Source organism: Oryzias latipes, chromosome 2, assembly GCF_053564925.1.
Source record: "Oryzias latipes strain Hd-rR chromosome 2, Olatipes_Hd-rR_3.1".
Taxonomy (NCBI): Eukaryota; Metazoa; Chordata; class Actinopteri; order Beloniformes; family Adrianichthyidae; genus Oryzias; species Oryzias latipes.
This window is the reverse complement of record NC_136238.1, coordinates 43,939,068-43,963,871: the sequence shown is the minus strand read 5'-3', so window position 1 is coordinate 43,963,871 and position 24,804 is coordinate 43,939,068. Positions and strand designations below refer to the sequence as shown.

The following is a 24,804-nucleotide window of genomic DNA, read 5'->3' as shown; positions in this document are numbered from 1 at the left end:
CTTCGCGCTCACAACCCCCAGTTCGATTGGGTTAATCTCCACGTTACCAACTGGAGCACTACCTGCATGGCTAATTGTCTTCGTTCCGCCATACCCTCGGTTTCTCCTCGTTGTGATCCAGATCCTGAGGAGATCGATCTTTCTAGGATTCCTCCGTGCTACCACGATCTTGGGGCTGTTTTCAGTAAGACCAGGGCTGGTTCCCTTCCTCCCCACAGGCCGTACGACTGTTCCATCGAACTAGTTAAAGGCGCTACGCTGCCTAAGAGGAGGCTATTTAATTTATCAGGCCCTGAGAAACTGTCAATGGAAAAATATATCCAGGAAGCCCTCTCGGCTGGTCATATTCGCCCCTCATCTTCTCCGGTCGGTGCGGGGTTCTTCTTCGTCCAGAAGAAGGACAGAACTTTGCGCCCATGCATTGATTACCGCGACCTCAATCAAATTACTGTTAAAAATAAATATTCCCTTCCGCTTATTGACTCTGCTCTACATTCTGTTCAGGACGCTCGAGTCTTTTCCAAGTTGGACCTCCGTAACGCTTATTATTTGGTTCGCATGAGGGAGGGGGACGAGTGGAAGACCGCCTTTAACACCCCACTCGGTCATTTCGAGTATTTGGTGATGCCTTTTGGGCTCACCAACGCTCCTGCTACCTTCCAGAATCTCGTTAACGATGTTCTTCGTGATTTTTTGAACCGCTTCGTCTTTGTTTACCTTGACGACATCCTTATTTATTCACGCGATCTGGATGAACACACCCACCATGTCCGCCAGGTTCTCTCACGGCTTTTAGAGAACCGACTATATGTTAAAGCCGAAAAGTGCGAGTTTCATGTACCCACCATTTCATTTCTGGGTTTCATCATTGACTCTGGTAACATTCGCCCCGATCCGGCCAAGATCGCGGCCGTCACCAGCTGGGAACCTCCCACTTCCCGTAAACAACTTCAGAGGTTCCTCGGCTTCGCAAATTTCTACCGTCGCTTCATAAGGAACTATAGCAGCATTGCCGCTCCGTTGACTCAACTCACCTCCGTTACTAAACCGTTTCTCTGGACCCCCGAAGCTCAATCCGCATTCACTAGACTTAAGCACCTCTTTACTTCCGCTCCCATTCTATCACAGCCTGATCCTCTCCGACAGTTCGTTGTCGAGGTCGACGCTTCCGATTCTGGTGTGGGAGCGATTCTTTCCCAACGGGAGGTTGGCTCGGGGAAACTGAAACCATGTGCGTTCTTCTCTAGGAAGCTTTCTACGGCGGAGAGAAATTATGACGTCGGTAACCGCGAACTCCTCGCCATTAAACTCGCTCTGGAGGAATGGCGTCACTGGCTCGAGGGGGCTGAACATCCGTTCATCGTTTGGACGGATCATAAAAATCTCGCCTACCTACGTACAGCTAAACGCCTTAATTCACGTCAGGCCCGTTGGTGCCTTTTTTTTGACAGGTTTGATTTCACTATCACCTACCGGCCGGGTAGCAGGAACATTAAACCAGATGCCCTCTCACGTTTATTTTGTTCAGGGGATGACCAGGACAGCTCTCCCATTATTCCCCCCACATGTATTGTGGGTAATTTGACATGGGACATTGAGAGCAGGGTCATCCAAGCTCAGGGAGAGGAACCTGACCATCCTCCGGCCCCCCCTGGAACTCTTTACGTCCCCTCCTCCCTCCGCTCGGATGTCCTGGTTTGGGGGCACACGTCGCGTATTGCTTGCCATGGCGGCATTCATAGAACCCTGAGGCTCGTGCAACGTAGATTTTTCTGGCCTTCCATGGCTCGGGACGTGAGGGAATTCGTTGCGGCTTGCGACGTCTGCGCCCGCTCTAAGTCTTCCAACTCGCCGCCTGCTGGTCTCCTCCATCCTTTACCTGTTCCGCAGCGGCCCTGGTCCCATCTCGCCATGGACTTCATCACTGGGTTGCCGGCCTCTCAGGATAACACCGTCATTCTTACAGTTGTCGACCGTTTTTCCAAGGCTGCCCATTTCATTCCCCTTCCCAAGCTGCCCACGGCCACCGAGATGGCTGACGTCTTGGTTCGAGAGGTATTCAGGCATCACGGCATCCCCAGTGATATTGTCTCCGACCGCGGGCCCCAGTTCATATCCCAGGTCTGGCGGGCTTTCTGTTCTGCTCTGGGTGCCACGGTTAGCCTCACATCCGGTCATCATCCCCAGTCAAATGGGCAAGCGGAGCGTGCAAACAAGGAGCTCGAGGCCGCCCTCCGTTGTGTGGCCGCCCAAAACCCCTCCAACTGGTCTTCATTCCTGGCATGGATCGAGTACGCCCACAACAGCCATCCGTCTGCTGCTACCGGTATGTCCCCGTTTGAAGCGTCCCTCGGATACTCTCCACCCTTGTTCCCCTCCCAGGAGCTGGACTTGGCGGTCCCGTCGGTTCAGCATCACCTGCGACGCGCCCAGCGTATATGGACTCAGGCCAGGGCCGCTCTCCTGCGCACTAGAGAGAGGAACTGCAGGATCGCTAATCGCCACAGGGTGGAGAGCCCCGCCTACCAACCGGGACAGAGGGTTTGGCTGTCTTCACGGGACATACCGCTCCAGGCCACCTCCCGTAAACTGGCTCCACGCTACATTGGACCTTACCCCGTCGAGAGGGTCATAAACCCCTCCTGTGTGCGGCTGCGGCTCCCGGCGGCGCTTAAGGTGCACCCCACGTTTCATGTCTCGCAGCTTAAGCCTGTCCAGGAGAGTCCTTTGTGCCCGCCGTCCGCTTCCCCACCGCCCGCCCGGGTCATCGACGGCGCTCCTGCCTACACCGCCAGCAAGGTGTTGGACGTCCGCCGCCGGGGGCGCGGTTTCCAGTTTCTGGTGGACTGGGAGGGTTACGGTCCGGAGGAGCGCTCATGGATCTCCCGCTCCCTCATTCTGGACCGTACCCTCATTGACGATTTCTTTCGGGACCACCCTGATCGTCGTCCGGGACCGCCTGGGGGCGGTCGTTGAGGGGGGGGTACTGTCACGGTTCCTCCGGCTGCTACTCCTCCCCTCCCTGCTCCTTCATTGGAACCAGCTGACCTGCATCATCTCATCACCTGGCAGACCTTCTTAAGGAGATCCATCCCAGCATACTACGCCAGTCCGTTATACTCACTCCGGTGATCACGCCTGGCCTCAAGTTAAGTTACTCTCGCTTTAGTAATCCTAGCTTGTACTTACCGTCTGTCTCACGTCTTCAGGTCTTCACTCCATTGGTCACGCTGGTTCCTCGCTCCACGCTGATTACATCATCCTCGACGTCCTCGCCTTGCCTCAAGCTGGTTACGCTGTCCTCAGCGTTCACGCCTCGCCTCAAGCTGATTACGCTGTCCTCAGCGTCCACGTCTCGCCTCAAGCCGGTCACGCCGCCCTCGGCGCTCCACCACGTCACGGACTGTGAACGCCGTCCTCGGCGCTCCACCTCGCCACAGCAGTTTCCTGCATCCACGACGTCCCCTGACTTCTATAATTAAAACATCCTGTTAAATACAACGCCTTCCTGAGTTTCTTCCGGGTTCCAGCATCTGGGTCTCCCTAGTAGTCCGATCATGACACTTCAAATCCTTAAAAGTAATTTTTTTTTGCTAAAATATCAGTCAATCAGTTTCTGAAACCTGTAGCTTTGTTATTTGTGTCCTTACAAGTCTTCCTTTTAGTTTCTTCCTCAATTCTTGTTTTACTCAAGAAAACTGGTTCTTTTCACCTTTATTACCATTTAGTGCAGTTTTAGCAGTTCAAATAGAAAAAGTCATTTTGGTTTAAGGTAGTTAGTTCAGTTTTAGCAAATATTTCCACTTTTTGATGCTTCTTTACTGTGTTAACATTCTTCTTCATCCTCACAGCTTCAGCTGTCAGCATTCAAATACGTATTTTTGCATAAAATTGAACTTTAAAACTGAATTTGCATTTGTTTTTATACAAAACTAATTACACTAAAGATGTTTTTTCTTCCTGAGGAATCTTCAATTGAAAACATATTTTTATCAAAAACAAAATGTAATCATCTTTATTCTATTAATAATCTACTTTTACAAAACACATATTTTTTAAACAAAGAAAATCATGTAATTCATAAAATAGACCGACTATATGTGGTTTAAAGTAAAAGTAAGAAATATTACCTCCAGACTGAACCATGAAAATAAAGATGAATTCCAGTAACAGAGTCATTCTTAGGTTGTTGGTCTCTCACTGTAAATGTTCCTTTCCTCTTTGATGATGACTAAATCATATAAAAGAAAGTCTTGGCTCCTCCCACTCAATGTTTTTAGTGTCAGTACATTTGTGAGTGATGTCAGAGTGAAAGGATGAATCACAGATTAATAAAATATAAAATGTAGTTACTGAAGGTAAAAATTAGACCAAATTTGATGTTATTCTATTTGAAGTTAGAGCTTCATCAGTTTAGGATCAGAAAAAGGAAGTCTATGTTTTTCCTGTCCTAAAGAGGAAATGCTGTTTGTTCATTTCCTGTTTTCACTACATGATTCTTAATCTGCTCTGTAATGAACTTTATCCACATTAACTTTTGCTCAGAAACTGTCTGGTTTTGATCTTTTGTAACAAACTTGAAGTTTGTTCAAAGCAGCAACTGAATGGACTGTTATTAGATGAACACGTCCGTCTTCTTTGACTGCAACTGGTCCAGTCTGGTGAAGGAAGTTTCTGCTTTGAAAACCTGGGATTAGATCTGATCACAGCTGGACTCAGTCTGCAGACGCTAACGTCACTGTTTGCTTTCAAGTCAAAGTCTCAAAGTTCAGTTTGGACTCTTGAGTTTCATTGAAATCTATTCTGGAAGTCTTAAAACTGCAGTCTAAAACATTTCAGAGGTGCAGTAAATATGACAGAAAAACATGAATTCATAATAAAATTGGTGAAAATCAATCTGAAGACTATTTCAGTTCATTAGTGAGTCCTAATCTACGACGGAGTATTAGGGCCACCAAAAAAAAAAAATTAGAGCCACCAAAAAAAAAAAAAAAAAGTAAAATTACGAGATTTTATCTCATAAATTTAGGAGATAAAAACTCGTACATTTACGAATTTTTATCTCATAAATTTACGACTTAAAATCTCATAAATTTACGAGAAAAAAGTCGTAGATTAAGGAAAAAACACCGAAGTTGTCCGTTTATCGGAACCTAGCTTGAAGATGAAGTATGTGGAGCCTTTTGTGAAGCTTCATTTCCGGATTATTATAGGTTTAAAACAAAGAGATTCTGAACCTTTTGGCGACTCAGAATCAGATTATTTTCCGTGTAGAAGTCTTTCCAGGGTTCAGTGTCAGTAAAGCGGAGTTTAATATGTAAAATAAGGAGCTCAGAGACACGTTTGGGTGTAGACAATCGCTGCAGCCTTTATTCTCATTTTCATTCACATTTTCTGAAGTTCATTTGTCTCATTACGTCATGAACCTGTCATCCCAACATCAATGCGGAAGTAAACAGTCTTACAAACGCCCCCTTCTGCAGATGAAATGTCCCGTTTCAGCATAAAACAATAAAGAGGAATGAAAATAGTGTTTTATATTAGCTTTGGAACGTTGAAAATGCCAAAAAAGTGCTCCTCCTTTTGTGTGACGGAAGCGTCACACAGACGTAGAGTCTTGTCTTTGGTGGAGAAAGGATTCAAGCGAACAGCTGCAGGGACACCGACGACGGCTTCATCGGGCTGCAGAGATCCTGCAAACCAACCATCAATAAATAAAACTTTAATGAATCGTAAATCAAACAAATAAGCTTCCAGACATTTGGAACGTTATCAATAAACATTCAGCTCACCTGTTCAACAAAGTTTAGTCGGTCTGCTCTGCTGCTGCACGGCGTTCACCTGCTGCTCTGCATGCTAACTTCCACTGTAATCTCCTAAAATTACGACTTTTTTCTCCTAAATTTACGAGTTTTTATCTCCTAAATTTACGAGATAAAATCTCGTAATTTTACTTTTTTTTTTTTTTTTGGTGGCTCTAATTTTTTTTTTTTTTGGTGGCCCTAATACTCCGTCGTACTAATCCAACAAGAGCTTTTGAGAAAAATAAGTAGATGTATTCAAAATAATTTAATTTTAATAAATAATTGTATTTAGATCATTTAAAATGTTTTCATTTTAAAGAAAATTTTAAGTGTCAAAAGAAGCAGCTGAAGCCTCAGCCCCCCCCCCCTACAAGAACCAGGTCCTTGAACTTCCAGACTGGACTCAGTGCTTGGCACAAGGACACTGAGTCATCAGCCCCCCCATTGGCATCTAACTCACCATTCTCCTCTGCCACAAGGGGCACCATCACAGCCCCCCTTTGTACTCTGGGACAAAGCCGTAGTTCATTACGGTGTACGTTGCGGGGTGGCCTAGAGGAGTCAACAGGCGAATCCCCACCCAGACGCTGCAACACTTTATGGGGAACAGGAAGCCACACATTCTGGATGTTATGCCTTCCAGGAAACAGTCTGTTTCTCAAGTTCACCGGCACTGCTCAGAGCAGAACCTTACATCACGTCTGACCTTTGACCTCACACTGACTGAGCGGCTCCACGGCTGCTGGTGGTGTTCCAGGTGATGGAGGATGTTTTCCAGGTGTCTGCTCCTGCAGAGGTCTGGATGGATCTGAGCTGATCTGAATGTGCTGACAGGCCTCTGAAGAGAAGAGACTGACAGAGGAACCATGAGCTGAAGGAGGCTAAAGGCCCAGGATCCAGAAGCAGCTGCAGAGAGACCACCAGCATCAGGATCAGGATTCCAGAGGGGCGGGGCTCCAAGTGGGAAAAGACTTTTTGCTCCTTGAAAGCAGACGACCAGAGATGAAGTCACCTGGAGACGACTCCTTTCTGATCCCTGGAGCTGAAAGTCATCCAATTGTCAATTGGATGTCAGCAAACTCTAGTCAACATGAGTTTGTTCACTTGATCCCAGACTTGGAAGAATCAAACACTGGAGGCTCTTGATGTGGATGTGCACAATGTGCTGCAGGCAGAATCAACAGGAATCCAGTTGAATCCAGATGTTGGAAACACAGACGTCCTACAGCAGGGCTGCTCCTTCCTGCTCCTGGACATCTACCACCTGCCTGTTCTCCAGCTCTCCCTGCACTCCTTCCTGCTGATCACCTGGACCAGGTGTGTTCATCCAGTCACAATCTGGAGACATCTGATGGAGCCAATCAGCAGCTAGCAGGGCTTGGAGATCTGGAAAACAGGCAGGTTGGTAGATCTCTAGGACCAGGATGGAGCAGCCCTGTCTTCCAGCTTTCCTTCCCAGAATGCAACAGTGTGACTGAGAATGAATGTTCTCCTGCTGTTGCTGTGAGGATTCTGCAGGTCCGTTCTTCAGTGGTTCTGGTACCATTTGAGCGGTGGACGTAGCCACTTTCAAAGTTAAGTCAATGGTACAAACGCCATCTGAGGTCCTGCAGCGCCATTTGAGCGTTGGATGGCGTGAAGGCGAGAAGATGACTGAACGGAGAGAATCTGAAGGATCCAGACATGGAGACGTGATTCCCCATGATTCTGGAGAACTCTTCATCATCCAGAAACCTGACCTCTCAGCATCATCCGTGTCTTCATGCAGTGGAAATGACAGAAACACAGACACCGCTCCATGTCGCCATCAGGCTGAAAACATTAGCTGGAAGCTCCGCCCACAGGCGGCGTCCAGCTCAGGAACACATTTGTGGACAGACGGCGAGCAGAGAATTATCCGCGCGGTGAAAGAGAGGCGGTCAGTGTGGACGCAGCTGAACAGAAATGTATTCATGTTCATTCAAAACAAAGAGGACACTTTTGAATAGGAGGCAGAAAGGGCAGGTGTTCAAACCCCCCTAGGGTCCTGTGTGTGCACGTCTGACCAGCATGTTGATTTAATGTCAGCAGATAAACTTTACAGTTTCAGAGATCCTCAGCCATAAATTCACAAATCTTACTTAAAAATTAACCAATGCTAAAAAAAGAAAAAGTATGAATTATTGTTAATATTATTAAAAAATTTAAACGTCTTCATCCAAAAAGACAAAATTGAGGGTAAGAAGAACTGGTTCAGTTTTTGAGCCTCTGTAGCAGACACCATGTTAGATAAATACGGCAATTTGATTGGTTAGATTCTGGACCAATCAGCAGCTTTTCGATGGCAGCTTTGTCACGTCAAGCTGAAAGTTAACTCAGTAAAATCAAAGATAGGAAAAAAGCGAGATTTGACACATTTCATGCGAAAACATGCATTTTGCAAACGCAAGAAACGTTTTTAAAAACAAAAAAGTTTTTGAAAGCAAAAAAATATATATTTCATAGAGTAAAAAATTATTGAAAAGCAGCAAATATTTCATATTTTCACTTAAAAAGTTTGACAGAGGCGTGGCTGCCATTTCGCGCCTACACCCCCTCTGACCATCACCTGGATCATTCATGCACATTCACACACCAGTGGAGGCCACACTGGAGGCAAGGAGGGTGAAGTGTCTTGCCCAAGGATACAACGACATTTGGCTGGTGGGAGCAGGGATCGAACCGCCGACCCTTCGATCATTGGACGACCTGCTCAACCACCTGAGCCACTGTCGCCCCTTAAAATACCTACACCTTGCTTCTTCTGCAACTGTGATCAAATTTGTTGAGGAATGGAAAAAAGTGTGTGTTGTGAGATGTGAGTGTGCGTGCGCAAGTGCACTAAAAACAGACCTCACACATTGCAGGAAGGGGGGGAGCGGCGTGTGATGTAAGGCGCTTACACGTGGAGTCAGTCACCGTTTTAAGAGTAAAAAACTTGAGAGGAAAAAATTAATAAAGAAATTAAACGTTAATCTTAAAGATCTGAGACTGGTGGTTTTTAATTTGTTTACATTTTATAAAGGATTACTCACTTTGTACATTTCTTCCCTTCCAGGATTCTTTCTCAAATATTTCCCAGACAAACAGAGCTCAATACGACTGACCGACAGATCCATCTAATGCAGCAGCAGCTGCTGGTTTGAGATCTGCTGAGGAGGATCAGTTCATTGAAATCACGTCAGACTCCACCTTGAGGATGAGGTTTACAGCACACACACTCCCTGAATTCTGCTGGGTGTGGAGAGGGGGCATCCACTCATGGGGCCGAAAGCTGGGGGCATTCTGCTTCCAATCTACATCCCATCTTTGTCAGATTTTCTGCTGTTGCCATTAACAAAACTTTTTGTTTGTTTTGCACACAGGTTCAATGTTGTTGTTCTTACAAAGTTAATGATCATTTATTTGATGTTTTCCAGTCTCCAGCAGCAGGACTGTTGAAGATTTTGATATGGTATTAAAGTTGAATCGCTTTGGCTTATTTTGTCACAGTTTTTCACAGTGTGTGTTTGTGTGTCGGGGGGTAAACATTTTACCTTCTCCAATTCTCCAAAGCGGGAAACAAGAAAAAGAATTTGTGAACTACTCCCTGAAAGTGTATAAAAATATTACAAAGACAAATTAGGAATTATTGATAATTTTATTTTAGTGTTGTAAATGACGCTACATTAATACATTATGTTTTAAATGGTTCTAAAATAGAAGGTTTTCATGTACAAAGTATGTTTTTTGTCTTCTACATCCTTGTTTTTACACAGAAAAGTATCAATAAGAACACAGATAAGAATACCGGATTGAAAAGCAGCAGATCGATAAGAACAGTAGTATGGATAAAATCTTAACAATACCCATCTCTACTAAATGGTTACTTGACCTAACAAAGCATACACTGCAGTTGCTACTTTTTGCTAAAATAATAGTGAAATGTTCACTGATCACGTAAAAGTGTTAGAATTAAAGATGCAAACAAAATATTTCAAATGTCGTGGAAACACACACAGACAATGTGTACATCATATTAGCATAAACTACAAAAGCAATGAAGACATTCAAGTTTTATCTCTATTTAAAAGAATTCTATTTACAGGTACATCTAAAATAATTCATTTTGTAAAAAGGTTGTACATATTTTGTCAGCAGTAAAACTCAATGTCTAGTATCAGTATACAAAGATTGAAATGGATTGATTCTTTACTTTTTACTTTTAATAATTGTGGTTTAGTAATTGTGGAGAAGATAAAAACAAAACAACTGTCCTAGGCAGTTAGAATATCACATCAAAACAATGAAAGTCTGTAGAAAATGTAAATTCTACACATTCAATACTCACTTGGGCCTCCCTCTAATGAAGTTACTGCATCAATATGGTATGGAGGCCATCAGCCTGTGGCTCTGTGTACATGAAATGAAAGCTCAGGTTGCTATGGAGTTCATTAGAACATTGGGGTTTCACCCCAGAAGCTTTGAGCATTAAAAACTTATTTTAAAATAAGAAATAAAGGGAATAAAATAAAGAAATAAAGAAATAAAAAGAAATAATTTTTTGAGATACAGAACTTTCCCCTGTAGAATAAAGTATTCTGCTGATTCTGATTCTGGTACAGAGGTTGAGAGGTCGACCTCTTATTAGAAAAGTTTTGAATTTAGAGTTTACACTAAATCCTTACATTGTCAAGAAAAAGTCTTACAAGTTCTCATGTGTCTTTGGAGATGAGATACACGACTAAAACTTTTTTTACATTCTTTACAAGAAAAAGGCTTTTCTCCTGTGTGAGTTCTCATGTGTGTTTTGAGATTAGATACATCACAAAAACTTTTATTACATTCTTTACAGGAAAAAGGCTTCTCTCCTGTGTGAGTTCTCATGTGTGATTTGAGATTAGATACATCACAAAAACTTTTATTACATTCTTTACAGGAAAAAGGCTTTTCTCCTGTGTGAGTTCTCATGTGTTTTTTGAGAGTAGATACATCACGAAAACTTTTATCACATTCTTTACAAGAAAAAGGCTTTTCTCCTGTGTGAGTTCTCATGTGTGTTTGGAGATGAGATACACGACTAAAACTTTTTTTACATTCTTTACAAGAAAAAGGCTTTTCTCCTGTGTGAGTTCTCATGTGTGTTTTGAGATGAGATACATGACTAAAACTTTTTTTACATTCTTTACAAGAAAAAGGCTTTTCTCCTGTATGAATTCTCATGTGTGTTTTGAGAGTAGATGCATGACTAAAACTTTTATTACATTCTTTACAAGAAAAAGGCTTTTCTCCTGTGTGAGTTCTCATGTGTTGTTTGAGATGAGATATGTAATTAAAACTTTTCTCACATTCTTTACACGAAAATCTCTCATCTTCTGCATGGATTCTTGTGTGAATTCTGAATAGAGATTTGTCACAAAAGCTTTTACCACATTCTTTACAGATATAACATCTTTCATCAGACCCAGTTTCCATGTAGTCAGACGGGTTACTAAGTAATCTTGAGTTTTTACCAGACTTGATAGAGGAAAGTCTCTCTTCTTTTTGAGATTGTTTACGTTTCTTACCAAGATTTGTCTTCTTGGGATTTTTTCTAACATCAGAGTCACACTGACCTTCTGACATGTGAGAGCTGTCCACACTTTGGACATGACTTCTGTCTTTTCTCTTCCTCTGATCTCTGTTCTGAGGGTCTGTCTCTTCATCTGTAGTTGATGTTGATTCTGTCTCTTCATCTGTAGTTGATGTTGATTCTGTCTCTCCATCTGTAGTTGATGATGATTCTGTCTCTTCATCTGTAATTGATGTTGATTCTTCATGTTGGTTTCCTTCTTCATCCTGACTATCAGTTACATTAAAGCTCTGCTGATTGTTTAGATCTGCTTCACTGTTCTCATCTTCCTCATTAGTAGGAATCTTCATCAAGGTATCAGTCTCCTGCTTCAGATCAAGCTGATCTTCATTCTGACTGATGCAGAGTTCCCCTGGTTCCTCTTTAATCTGTGGAGGTTCTGGTTTCTCCTGCTCCTCTTTGGTCTGTGGACGTTCTGGTTCTTCCTGTTCCACTCTGAAGTTCCTCTGCTGGATGCAGAGATCTTCCTCTTTAGTCATCCAACACTGGGGGAGAGCTGCAGAAACACAAGTAGAGGCCTTTTTATATGTTGTGGTGACTTTGTTTATTGTTAAGGCCCGTACACACCGGGACGAATATTCGCCAGGCGTTATTCGCCAGCGTTTTTCGCCACGTTTTTTGTGTTCACACCCAGGCGATTTTCGCTGACGATGAGCCGAGCGAACATGCAATTTCATTCCCTGACATTAGATGGCGCTTAATGTAAACAGAAATACTCGTGTACACAAGGTGGCGCTGCGCAACTTTACGCTTCTTAAAGTCGCTTTTCACTCAGAAGAAGAGGGCAAGTATTTACGCGCTTCTGAGAATAATACAAAGAAAACATGAATATTTCAAGGACCAGTAGCTCCAACTGGTGCTTGGTTCGGGGATATTTTAGAATGTCCGTCATTATTTCTTCGCGGCAGTGCAGACGCTACTTGGCGTCTATCTTCTTCGCTGGTATGTGTTGTTAGCAAGGCAGTTTTGTGTTTGAGCGCCCCCAAGTTGTGTTTTACTGTAACTACAGAAGCTCCAGACACGTGTGCAAAAGCGCCATTCTCATTGGTCGAATAGATTTCGACGCGAGGCGTCAAAAAAAAAAAACGAACCCGAGGCGTTTTTTTTTTTGACGCTTTGACGCGTGGCGTTTTTTCGCGTCGGTGTGCACACTCTCATTGGTGCCCTTTGTTTAGTCACGAGGCGTTAAACGTCGGCGAAAATCGCCGGCGAAATTCGTCCCGGTGTGAACAGGCCTTTAAGCACCAATAAGAAATATTGTAGTATCATTCAGAATATGCACAACAAAAAACAATTAATTTTTAAAATAAGATTTTTGGTTTTCTTTAGCACAACAGTATAAAACTGTGCTGAAAAAGGCCCCCTACACCCCCCCCCCCCCCCCCATGAGGACAGCTGTTTCAGTAAATAGTCTGAACCAGTAAAAGATAGAAGATAATATTTTCTTTGTTTTTTTTAAGGAAATGAAAATGCAGATAAGTAATTCATAAATGGTACAAACAGGTCTGTAATGTTATATAACTGTTTACTCAAATTAAATCATGCTGAAATAAATAGGACAGATTTACTAGAAAGGGGACAGAGGGACTGACAGAAAATGTTCTTTTAACCTGATTCTGTCTCTAATTATTTTCATATGAAATTATTAAAAGGAAAAAAGTCTGAAAACAAATAAAATGTTTTAGATTCTTGCCATTATTGACTGTAAAGATGCAGGCATCTATAGTAAATGTTTGGCACAGTCTCTGAGGCTTATTTCAGCACAACACCAGCTGTGTTATGTTAGGAATATGCTGCTAATAAAGTTACATTCACATTTCTGTTATTGTATTCATTTTATTTAGAAATCACCTCCAGGACCGAAGTCTGGGGCCCCATCAATCGAGGTCAGAAACTTGCCTGTGGTGGTGTTGGTGGGTGTGTTTATGTGTGCGTGTTAGTCTAAAGGTGCTGCTGGCAGCGCAGACAGTAAAAATTGTCAAAATGGACGAGCTTCAAGATTTGATGTGAGAACTTAAAAACATAAAACAGAATGTAAAAATCTTTTGCTGTAAAGTTTGACAAGTAAAACCACAACTGACAAATTCATTAGAGTTACAACCTCAAGAAAGTGATTTCAACTGCTTGAATCTGCTGCTGTGAATCACAGCACGCTACAACTGAGTGAACTACAAATACATTTAATAGGAAAAAAGATGTTTTTTCCCCTGACTTTTATTGAGAAGTGATCTCTTGAGGTGTAAATGGAGACACAGCAGAGAGACAGCTGCCAAGACACCGTTGTCAACAAAGTGCAATATCCGAGGAAAAACCATTCTGCAAAAATCTCTCTAAAACAAATGAATTTCTACATTTATATGGTAATGAAGACTCATGAAAATATTTATGCTACAATCAATACTTTGTGAAAAAAGTCAATATTTATTTTATTGTATATATTTTATCAAATTTTAATAGAGAAATGACTCATAATAAAGATGCTCAATAGCTCTGAAGATACTGAAGCTATTTTCACCAAACTTTCTGTACTGACTAATCATGACCCTGTTGTCCTACTACAACAAAAATAACTGCATGTCATTCAATTACTTTTTTTTTTAAAAATGGATCATGATTGGTTCAAAATTCTTAATAGCTGTAAAAGATACCGCAGCTAACAACGTAATGTTCTGATATAATCTTTTTTGTCAATAGCGGCAGCTTCATGTGCAAAACATCTTGATCGGATCAACGGTCGGATTTAGATTCAACCGTGTTCATGGGCCCAGAAAAACTTTTTCCGATTAGAAACAAACGTTCACATGGTCACACTTTTGGTCAGAATAAATCATTTGGGCATGCGCAGTAGTGTTGAAATTACCGGAAAAAGAAATGAGTCCCGGTGTAAACAAACTGCCACACAGTAGATAGCTGGCAGCTCGGTAATATACAAGATGATCTTCTAAACGTCCTTTATTATTGTTATGCTTATTATGAAGCACCTGTTAGATCATCATATTATTTTTAATCTGTGTGGTCAGTACTGTTTTTTGTGGTGGAACGGAGTCAGAAGAAGTCAGGGTTATGAGTGGGCTAACATGCGCTAACAACATTAGCCTTGTTTAAAAAACATAAATCCATGCAGGAAATGCCACAATCTGCATCTTGGCTGCACGTAAATATGTGGGAATAACAGCAGCCTGTCCTCGAACACAGAGCTATCACTCCGGCTGCTCTGCTCAGAAACACAGTTTGGTGGCACAGAGCAGCCGGTCGGTCCTGTATGTGCTTCAAAGCTGGAGCACCGCACCGTCTATGCATGACGTAAACCAGAGCAGTAGTGACACAGGATCGAAATGAACTGTTTACATGCAACACCATCAGATGAACAATCGGCATAACCCACCTATCTCTATCGGAAAGAACTTTTGATCCGAAAAAGTCTGATCTGGAGAGAATATTCCGAACGGCGTGTTTATATGATGTGTTTTTCTTCCGATCAGGCATTCTTTCCGATTACTTTTGTCCGTGTAAACGCAGGTAATAACAACAACAAATCTAATCGCCATTTGAGCCAGGCAACAGTGATTAGTCCGGCGGTCTGAGTCACGTTTTTAGGGCAACCAGTAGCCAATCATGATAAGCTAGTTCAACCCCTGATATGTACTGTAGTGTTAGGAAGTGTGTGGTCAACATTTCTTTAGATTGCTCAGAAAAGTGTTCCTACTGGTTTCGTGTGTTAAATTAGAGACTAGACTTGAGGTTTGCCTTTTGTTTTTGTTTTTTTGATTGTTGAAATTAAAAAAAATACACCTTGTTGGTGTAAACGTAGAGGTTGGAGGTCTGATATGATAAGAAACATTAAAAAGATTTTTAGAATTAAGATCTTTTTCTTCACCACAATGTCACAGATTTCAATAAAAATACCTCAAAATCAGGCTTTTCACAGCAATTATTAGGTTAGATTAAAATAGATTAATAAAATTACTTAATAACAGGTGATGATTGATTAATCACACAAATTAATATCATGACAGTTCTAATATCACTGTCATAATTCTTTTTTTTTGGACATTTTTAAAAGCTACATTTGATAAATGATTGTCTTAACAGCCAGAAAAACAGAAATATAAAGTATTTTGTTAAACAGTGAAGTGGAACTTTGTGGCTCTTGTTGGGTTTTGGTCTGGAAGAAACTGGATCAAATGGTTCTTTTAGTGTTAAAGGTTCCAGACTCTTGATCTCCACTGAAGCTATGAGTCTGAAATGTCATTCCACAGACAAACCATCAACAAAATGATCCTGATGCTGCTGAGGTTCTTATGGAAGTGAAGCAAATCTCAGCAGAACTGAAATCACTGACATTAAACAGCCTGAACATTCATGGAGCTGAACTGGACTCAGAAAAACCTCCCTGTTGTGTTTCCACCCACCAATGAGGAGCAGTTTGATGAAGATGAAGCTGCACTGGAGGAAGAATCAGTCCAGAAAAGATGGAGAACAATTCTGACACTAAGCAGTTTTTCACTGATGTGTTCAGGTTGGAATCTTTTCTGTCTGCAGATCCATGAGCAGGACCCTGTCTTTGGGTTTTAGCTTGAAATGTAGTTTTGGAAATAGAATCTGTCTGAATGTCTGGAATTGGAGACATGGAGACATCAAAGAGGTTTAGATGGATTTTGGGTTTGACAGAGAAATCTGCTGAAAAGAACTGAACTACAAACTTAGAACCACAGACGACAAAACAGATTGGACTTTTTTATCTGCTAACAATTTTCTCTTTGATCTGTTAAGGTTTCCTGTTTGTCGTTAGCTGGAGGGACTAACTAAGATCATCTGATTTGAAGAATGTTGTCGGCTGCACTGACCAACAATGTCTTCTGTCTTTTCAACTGGAAGGGACAGAAGAGACTCTTCCAGGACACGCTGTTGATGGACTGCATGTTTGGAGAGCTTGAAGCTCAAGATAGAACCGTTGTTGAAGTGAACATACCGATAGTGTGGAGATGAAGATCAGAGTCACACTGACCTGCTGACATGTGAGAGCTGTCCACACTTTGGACATGACTTCTGTCCCTCCTCTTCCTCTGATCTCTGTTCTGTGGGTCTGTCTCTTCATCTGTAGTTGATGTTGATTCTGTCTCTTTATCTGTAGTTGATGTTGATTCTTCATGTTGGTTTCCTTCTTCATCCTGACTATCAGTTACATTAAAGCTCTGCTGTTCCTCTATAACCTGTGGAGGTTCTGGCTCCTCTTTAATCGGTGGAGGTTCTGGCTCCTCTTTAATCTGTGGAGGTTCTGGTTCCTCTTGAATCTGTTGTGGTTCTGGTCCCTCCTGTTCCTCTTTAATCTGTGGAGGTTCTGGTTCCTTCTGTTCCTCTTGAATCTGTGGAAGTTCTGGTTCCTCCTGTTCCTCTTTAGTCTGTGGAAGTTCTGGTTCCTCCTGTTCCTCTTTAATCTGGGGAGGTTCTGGTTCCACTCTGAAGTTCCTCTGCTGGTTGCAGAGATGTTCCTGTTCAGTCATCCAATGCTGGGGGAGGACTGCAGGGACACAAACACAACACTTAAACATTTTCTTTATACTTTTTATACATTTCCAGGACTTTTGGGTTTTTCCAAGCATCAATAAACCCTGTGATCATTGGAGAAAATGTCTGAGGAATCTGGAGGACCAGAAGAGACTCAATGAAATAAATAAATCAAATATAAAATAATTGAATAAATGTGTCACTCATTCGTTTAAAATTGTCAGTATTTAAATAAAATTTTAAATCAAAACATAAATGCTTAAATAGTAATTAAAAAGCACCTTAAAATTTTTCATAACATTTTTAATAATTTTATTAAAGAAAATCAAATTAAAACAAATACAATGCTCAGCATAAATGAATACACTTCACTACATGTGTCAGAAAACCTTTAGCATCCTTTCATAATCAACATTTTCTGTGAAATACTAGATTACAAAATACTCCTATAAAGGTTGGCTATTGATTACAAACAGGATCTGTTAATTTACATACAAAAAATTGATTTCCTAACAAATTAATTCATACCCATGTTGCAAAAATGAGTACACCTCAGTCATAGTCTTATGACAAAAGTCAAACTCAAGACTACAAATTTCTAATTAACAGGCATCCAAACACAGTTGACTCTAATGACTTATTTAAGAGGTGTCCAGCACACAGGTGACCATAAAAGAGCATTTCTTAACAAAGAACAGCCCGTCCCATTTCATGCTGTCAGCAATGGCTCCCCAGGGAAAAGAAATGTCACAAAATCTGAGAAAGGAAATCCTTTCTTTGCACAAAAAAGGTGAGGGCTACAAGGTCGGCGAAGCTTTACATATCAGTCAAATTTACTACAGCAAAAGTGATCCAAAAATTAAAGAAAGATGGAAGTGTCACCATCATACAGAGACGTCCATGCAAGCTAACATCTCGACAGGAGGGTCTTCTGATAAGAAGGGTTGAAGAAAACCACCATGAAAGTTCACTGCAGTTAGCTAAAGTAGTAGAAATCTAAACTGGAGACACTATTTCCCATGACGCCATACGGCGCACACTGCAGAGGAAATGGCATGCTTGGTTATCGTCCAGGAAGGAAGGGCTTTCCTAAAGCCCGTCCACAAAAAAGCATGCCTAAAATTTACTAGGGCTCATGCTGAAACAGATGAAGACTTCTGAGGCTCAATACTCTGGAGTAATGAGACAAAGATCACCACTCTCAAAACTAATCATTTTAAAACTGTACGGCATTGTAAAGGTGAGGATTTCAAAGATAAATGCATGGTGCCTACAGTGAAACATGGTGGTGGCAGTGTCCTGATGTGGGGCTGCATGAGTGCTGCTGGTGTGGGGGATCTGCATTTCATTGATGGGATCATGAACTCAACAATGTAGTGCTCTATGCTGAAGAAGAAGATGCTGCCATTACTTCATTGGTCATTGAGCACTTTTCCAACACGACAATGATCCAAAACACACTTCTAAAGCTACTGCTGTATTTTCTGAGGAAGAACAGGGTGAAGGTGATTGAACGGCCAAGTATGTCTCCTGATCTGAACCCTATCCAACACCTGTGGGGAATTCTGAAGAACAAGTTCAGCATCACTCTCCATCCAGGCTCTAAAATAGGTTCTTCTTAAAGAATGGAAAAAGATAGATGTTGTAACATGTCGGCAACTTGTTCATTCCATAGCTAGAAGACTTGGTTGCTGTCCTTAAAAAATCACGGCCTCATTACAAAATATTAGATGTAGTAGTTTTTGTTGCTGGGTGGATTTGCTTAAACCAATTGAAGTAAAACGGAAGATAATGCAATCTAAGTTAGATCATTAACCTTTATTTCATGTTATAGAGTTAAAGAAGTGTTCAATAAAAGTCAACTTTGTGGAAAGTTTGGAAATGTTTTTTTGCTCTTTGAGCTTCCGATTAAATTAGTATTTTTTAAAGGGAGTGTACTCATTTATGCTGTACTTTGTTTTTGGGAATTTATTCTTTTGGGAATTTATTCTCATATTAGGGGCGGCAGTGGCTCATGCGGTTGAGCTAGTAGGACAATGATTGAAGGGTCGGCGGTTAGATTCCCCCAAGTCCACTGTTGTTGTTGGGTCCGTGGGCAAGAGTGCCTCCACTGGTGTGTGAATGTGTATGAATGTCCAGGTGATGGTCAGAGGGCAGCTGTGGATAAATCAGTAGTTACCATCACCAAGTATGAATGAGGAGTGAATGAATAACGGACACATTGTAAGCACTTTGAACATCTGGAAAAGTGCAGATGAATCTAATCCATCATCATCATTATTGTTGTTGTTTTTCACATATTCAACGCAAAACGACAGATTTTGTGTTTAAAAAAAGACTTCTGCTCTGCTAATGTACAATAACAGGGCTCCAGACTGCAACCAAATGGTTACATTTTGCGACCAAAATTTGAGAGTGTGCAACTGAATTTCACATCCAGTCGCACATGTGCTACCAGTAGATCTGCCTCCCCACCCTCCGTATTTTTTATACATTAAACGTGGAAGGGGAACGTCAATGATCAATGAAATAATCAATGAGACGCGAGCGCACACGCACACAGACACACACACGCAAACACACACTCGCACACATATCCATGAGACGCGAGCACACACTAGTGTTTCATTGAGGGATGCCTGTGGCGGCCAATGCGTGTGAGAAGAATAGGGAATGGCCACTGTAAGTGGCTAAAATGCCTGGAGGGGGAGGGGCCTGGAGATAATCGAGCGTGTGTCTCTGTTTTGAAAAACAGAGACAAATATCATCACAACCTGATATGTGCGTGCGTCTGAGCTAAGAGCAAGCCAACTATTGATTCGTTCTTCTGACCTGCGGCTAGTGTTACATGAAAGCAATTCTGTAGCATAATTAAAAATAAAAGTCAAAAACAGGAGGATTTTGTTTTCGGAGTAAGCCGGGGGGGGAGAGGGGGGGATGTTGACTGCGACTTCTACTGCTTTAATCATCTTTAACTAATAAAGACAATAACTAATAATTTAAAGCCCAGATATGAGCTGTATTGTTAATCCTTTAGAAAATGCTGCTAATCTCAGGTGAATGTTTGTCTCCTTTAGTCTAGAATACAAAGTGTGACTGAAAACACAGCTGAAAACAAGTGTAGAATAACAAAACAAGACATAAACAAGACAAAAATTATATAAAGCAAGACATAATTATATAAAGCAAGACATAATTATATAAAAAACACAAGTCCAATAGGGAGTGAGATAAAGGAAAATCTTATACGTAACTTTGATTCCAAGAGTGTGTTCATTTATTTATAATTCATACCAGAAATGGGGGTTACATTTGTCTTGCGTTTGATTAAAAAAATTTTGCTTTAAATTGTCTGCCATTTGTACTTATTGCTTTCCTTAAGTAGGGGGGGAAAAAAAAATCGGAAATCGAAATAAAAAAATAAAATCTGAGAATTTCTTTTTAGGCCATTACGCCCAGCCCTACCTTTTATATGTATTTATGCTACAGAATCGCTTCCATAGTGTACCTGTACCAGTGCCAGAGTCTACAGTCTCACCATCGGATGATGATGCAGAGTCAGAGGTTGGTGTGGCGAAAAAAGCCTGCATTCACTATTTTTGAGAAGACTGGCTGAAAGAATTCAGCTGGGTGAGGTACTATAAGCAGTCGAACTATACGAATTGCGAATACTGCTGCAGCTACCCCAAAAGTGCGGGGAACACAAAGTTTGCCGATAGTACAGGCACTTTGCAGTTTAAACAGAATACACTGATTAAACACAATGTCAGCCTGAAACATGTAGTATCTTGTGATAAATCAGAAAGCAACGCCACTGCTAGTTCAAGTTGTTTAGACCTACATGTTCTAGTGGTATGTTATTGGACAGCGCCTCTAATGTTTACATACAAGTATTGTTTGTAACTGTGAAATGACTGAACTTTGTTACCAAGCATTTTTTTTTATTCTGAATGTATGGTATTTTGTTTACTATTTGTACTGGCATGACAGCCATGGTTCTGTCAGTTTACCTTGTTGTTGCATCTTCAAAAGTGCAGAATAAAATGTGACACTGAATTTGAAACAGCACATTGTAATTTCTGAAATTAGTAGATCTGGTCAGCATTTTGATTTACGGTATGCGCCCCTAAATTTTCTGGTTGTGCCCCTAAAATTTTCAGTTAGGGGCCACTGTGCTCCTGGTGAAAAAAGTCTGGAGCCCTGGTTAAGAAGAAAATAGAAAAACTGAAGCTGTAATGGAGGGAAGTTGTGGAACAGAACCAGTAAATGCTCGAAAGAAGTCGGGGTGTGACGATAACAGTCATCACCGCACGTTTTTTTGTTTTTTTTTTAAAGTTCTGCATATGGTGCATGATTGGAACTATAATACACATAACACATTAAACACATTCATATTTGGTGATAATTGACTTTTTCTGCTAGTCCTGTGTTCAGACTTCAAGGGTTTCTGGGGGAAATCTTGTATTACTATTCTTCTTCACTCCCTCTGAGCTCCCTCTTCTTACACACACGCCCACGGTTTCAGAAGCACATACACACCCTCATTCTACAACAGAAGTTTCCGTCTCAGGGGAAATAAGACAAATTTACAACGTTCAGATAGGCCTGGGCGATAAATCAATTGAATGAATTAATTCAAATTTTTTGTTACGGGCGATTTCAAAAATAACTAAATCAATTTTTTATGTGGCGCATTTTTGGCTCCCCAGAGCTTTCGTAGCGTTAGTTTCACACGGCAGTATGTTACGCAACAGACAACACACGAAACAGCACACGACAGCATGGCTACCGGTGACAGTGGGAAGTTTGTTCCCAAGAAAGGAAAAAAATCCTCTGTTGTGTGGAACTGGTGTGGGTTTGCCTTGAGTGGGATTTAAAACACAGCTGGGACTTTAAGTAAGTAACTTTTGTAGAATAACAAAATTATAAAAAACAAGACAAGAAAAAATGATTTAAACACAAGTCCAAAAAGGGAGTAAGAAGAAAAATCTTATACTTAACTTTGATTCCAAGAGTGTTTTCATTTATTTATAATTCATCCCAGAAATGGGGGTTACATTTGTCTTGAGTTTGATTAAATAAAAGCAACGTTTGCTTTAAGTTGTCTGCCGTGTACTCATTGCTCTCCTTAAGTAGGGCGGGGGGAAAAAAAATAAAATAAAATCGGGGGGAAAAATCGGAAGTCGAATTAAAAAAAATACAATCGGAGATTCACTCCGTAACACTGAACACTGTTAGATTTCGATGAATATCACTACATATTTTGGTAGGGAACTATTTTGTGCAGCGCAAAGTTACGTGTTCTTCATGGGTGTCAGGCTTAATGACTACCAGAAAAGGAGCGTACACACGAGTGTTGGGGGTGCGTGTTTTCCACACTAAGGAACGGGAAAGCGGACCCTTCCTGCCCAGACTGCACCCGTGCGGCTGGATACACCAACGATCCATGGGGCAAGTGGAGGCGGGTGTGCCTGGCCCAGCTGTCTGTGGAAGACGTCAAGGATGTGTACCTCTTTGGATTTATGATAATTGGATTCCTTCTCATTGGGATCGGAGCATTTCTGATTTATCGGGCAGTCTGGGAGCGGAAGACGGAGAGAGGCGATTCCTCCGAGCTCTGTGAAAGGATTCTTCAGGGAGGAGAGACTCAGAACGAGAAACTTTCACAAGTGGATCAAAAGCTCTGTGCTTGTCTTGCCCACTTAAGCAGGATGCTCTCGATCTTTGAACTTGTGCAGAAGATGGATACCAACTTGGAGCGCATTTCTGCCCAAATTGAGGCAAGACTTGTCTAAATAGCCCATTTTTCGGATCAAATCTACCTTGAATTACAAGACCAGTCAAGGACACAGCCGGCAGAGCAAAACAACCAGCTGGCGCTGGGAAAATCTAATCTAATCAGACCCCCCCTCTGAGATGAGGACTCCTGTCCTTGGCTCCAACAAAACAAGATATTCGCTTCCAGAGTGTGAAAACCGCTGTTGTGTTGAAGGTTATGCTGCTTTTCAGGCTCCCCCCCGTCACCACACCCCTCGTGTACTGTGTCGTCTGAATATGTGCTTCTGTGTTTAAATGGTGTAGTTTTTTTCTTGTATCTACACATTGTAACAAACAGTGTTGAGATACGACTTTTTTTGTCAGCAATGACCCAGACTAGGGCTGGGCGATATGGCCTCTCCGATTTTATTTTTTTTAATTCGATTTCCGATTTTTTCCCGATTTTTTTCCCCCTACTTAAGGAAAGCAATAAGTACAAACGGCAGACAACTTAAAGCAAATGTTGCTTTTATTTAATCAAACTCAAGACAAATGTAACCCCCATTTCTGGGATGAATTATAAATAAATGAAAACACTCTTGGAATCAAAGTTAAGTATAAAATTTTTCTTATTCTCACTCACTTTTGGACTTGTGTTTACATAATTTTGTTGTGTTTTATGTATTTTTTTCTTGTTTTATATAATTTTTGTCTTGTTTTTGTCCAATTTCGTTATTCTACACTTGTTTTCACTTGTCCAAAATAAAAAGGTTACTTACTTCAAGTCCCAGCTGTGTTTTAAGTCTCACTTTGTAGTCTAGACTAAAGGAGACAAACATTCACCTGAGAGTAGCAGCATTTTCTAAAAAGTTAACAATACAGCTCATATCTGGGTGTAAACTTTAAATAAATTAATAAACCCCGTCTTGATGATGAAGCAGCAGGAGTCGCGGTTACCCCGATGGGCTCCTTTAGGTAAATGTAGCAGCGTGGGGGGGGTCTCTTCCTCCTCGTCTGTGACAGCAAACCCACACCAGTTCCACACAACAGATGAGTTTATTTCTGTCTTGGGAACAAACTGCCCACTCTCACCGTTAGCCATGCTGTCGCGTGCTGTTTCGTGTGTTGTTTGTCGCGTGCAGTGTGAAACTAATGCTACGGAAGCTCTGAGGAGCCAAAAATGCGGCACATAAAAACTCGATTCAGCTATTTTTGAAATCGCCCGTAACAAAAAATTCGAATTAATTCATTTGATCGATTTATCGCCCAGGCCTAACCCAGACCCTCCCCATTGGTAACCCATCTACACCCATGTACACCCTACACCCTCGGTGTCAAAGCTGTGCATATGACAATAAATGAATTCTGACTCTGATTCTTTTGCAGCAGACTGCTCTCTAGCTGCACGCGAGTTTCACCTGTGCTCTCTGGTACAGACATCTTTTCTGAATATTATATATTGTCCAGTAATAAATGAGACCTCAGACACTTTGTCACCTTCCTTCTACAGTGCGCTGACACACACACAGTCATTCTACAACACCTATACAGTTAGTTCATTAGGTAGACAGGTAAGTAGTTAGTTGTTACTGTTATCTGTTAAGTAATGGTTAATGGCCGACGAAGTGTGCGGTTATTACTTTTTAATGCACGCCGTGGAAGCCTGAACCGCCCGACGCGAAGCGGAGGTTGCTTCCGTGAAGTGCGTTAAAAAGTAATAACGCACACCTCGAAGGCCATTAACCAGCTTATACCATGGTCACTTACAAAAGCAATACATATTAACCAGGTTTTAGTCCGTAATTCTTGTTTTTTTTTCCGATTTGGATCGCTTTTCTCCCAAAGAGCGGACTACATGTTATGTGATGCGGCGCATCGCGCCACATCACATAACATGTAGTCCTCGTCGCGCAGCACTACCGCTGCAGTCAAGATTCGACGATATATATGCTGATCTTTCCGATGGTTTAAATAAAGCATCAGTTCAAAGAGAAAGTTCTCCTCTTACTGCTTGTTTTTGTCCAGATGATGAAGCAAAAGGTTGTTTTAAAGAAGCCGGCGCAGTGATACAAAACATTTAAGCTAGCTGACCGGAAATTCTTTTTT

The 24,804-nt window shown here is 41.6% G+C and overlaps 2 protein-coding genes and 1 long non-coding RNA gene across 7 annotated transcripts in view; 1 reads left to right on the top strand and 2 right to left on the bottom strand.

The window, feature by feature from the left end:
• LOC144988873 (uncharacterized) overlaps positions 1-24,804 on the bottom strand; it is a 385,609-nt gene that overhangs the window by 218,310 nt on the left and 142,495 nt on the right. For 3 of the 5 annotated variants that reach the window (XR_013652930.1, XR_013652931.1, XR_013652928.1), the window contains exons 2-3: positions 16,442-16,954; positions 9,444-11,929 (exon numbers count right to left, since the gene is read on the bottom strand). The exons of the other annotated variants lie outside the window; for them this stretch is intronic. The gene's annotated coding sequence lies outside the window, so the exon portion shown is untranslated. Of the gene's footprint in view, positions 1-9,443; positions 11,930-16,441; positions 16,955-24,804 lie in introns of those variants that run through there. 5 annotated transcript variants of the gene reach the window in all.
• Positions 2,225-3,586, top strand: LOC144988912 (uncharacterized). Its single transcript, XM_078940243.1, has 2 exons — positions 2,225-3,128; positions 3,210-3,586. The coding sequence occupies exon 1, from the start codon at positions 2,329-2,331 to the stop codon at positions 2,974-2,976; it is 648 nt and encodes a 215-aa protein (XP_078796369.1). The 5' UTR covers positions 2,225-2,328; the 3' UTR covers positions 2,977-3,128; positions 3,210-3,586.
• On the bottom strand, positions 5,343-7,427 carry LOC144988935 (uncharacterized). Its single transcript, XR_013653032.1, has 2 exons — positions 5,793-7,427; positions 5,343-5,693 (listed from the first exon to the last, which is right to left on the bottom strand). It is a non-coding gene; the product is annotated as an uncharacterized LOC144988935 (long non-coding RNA).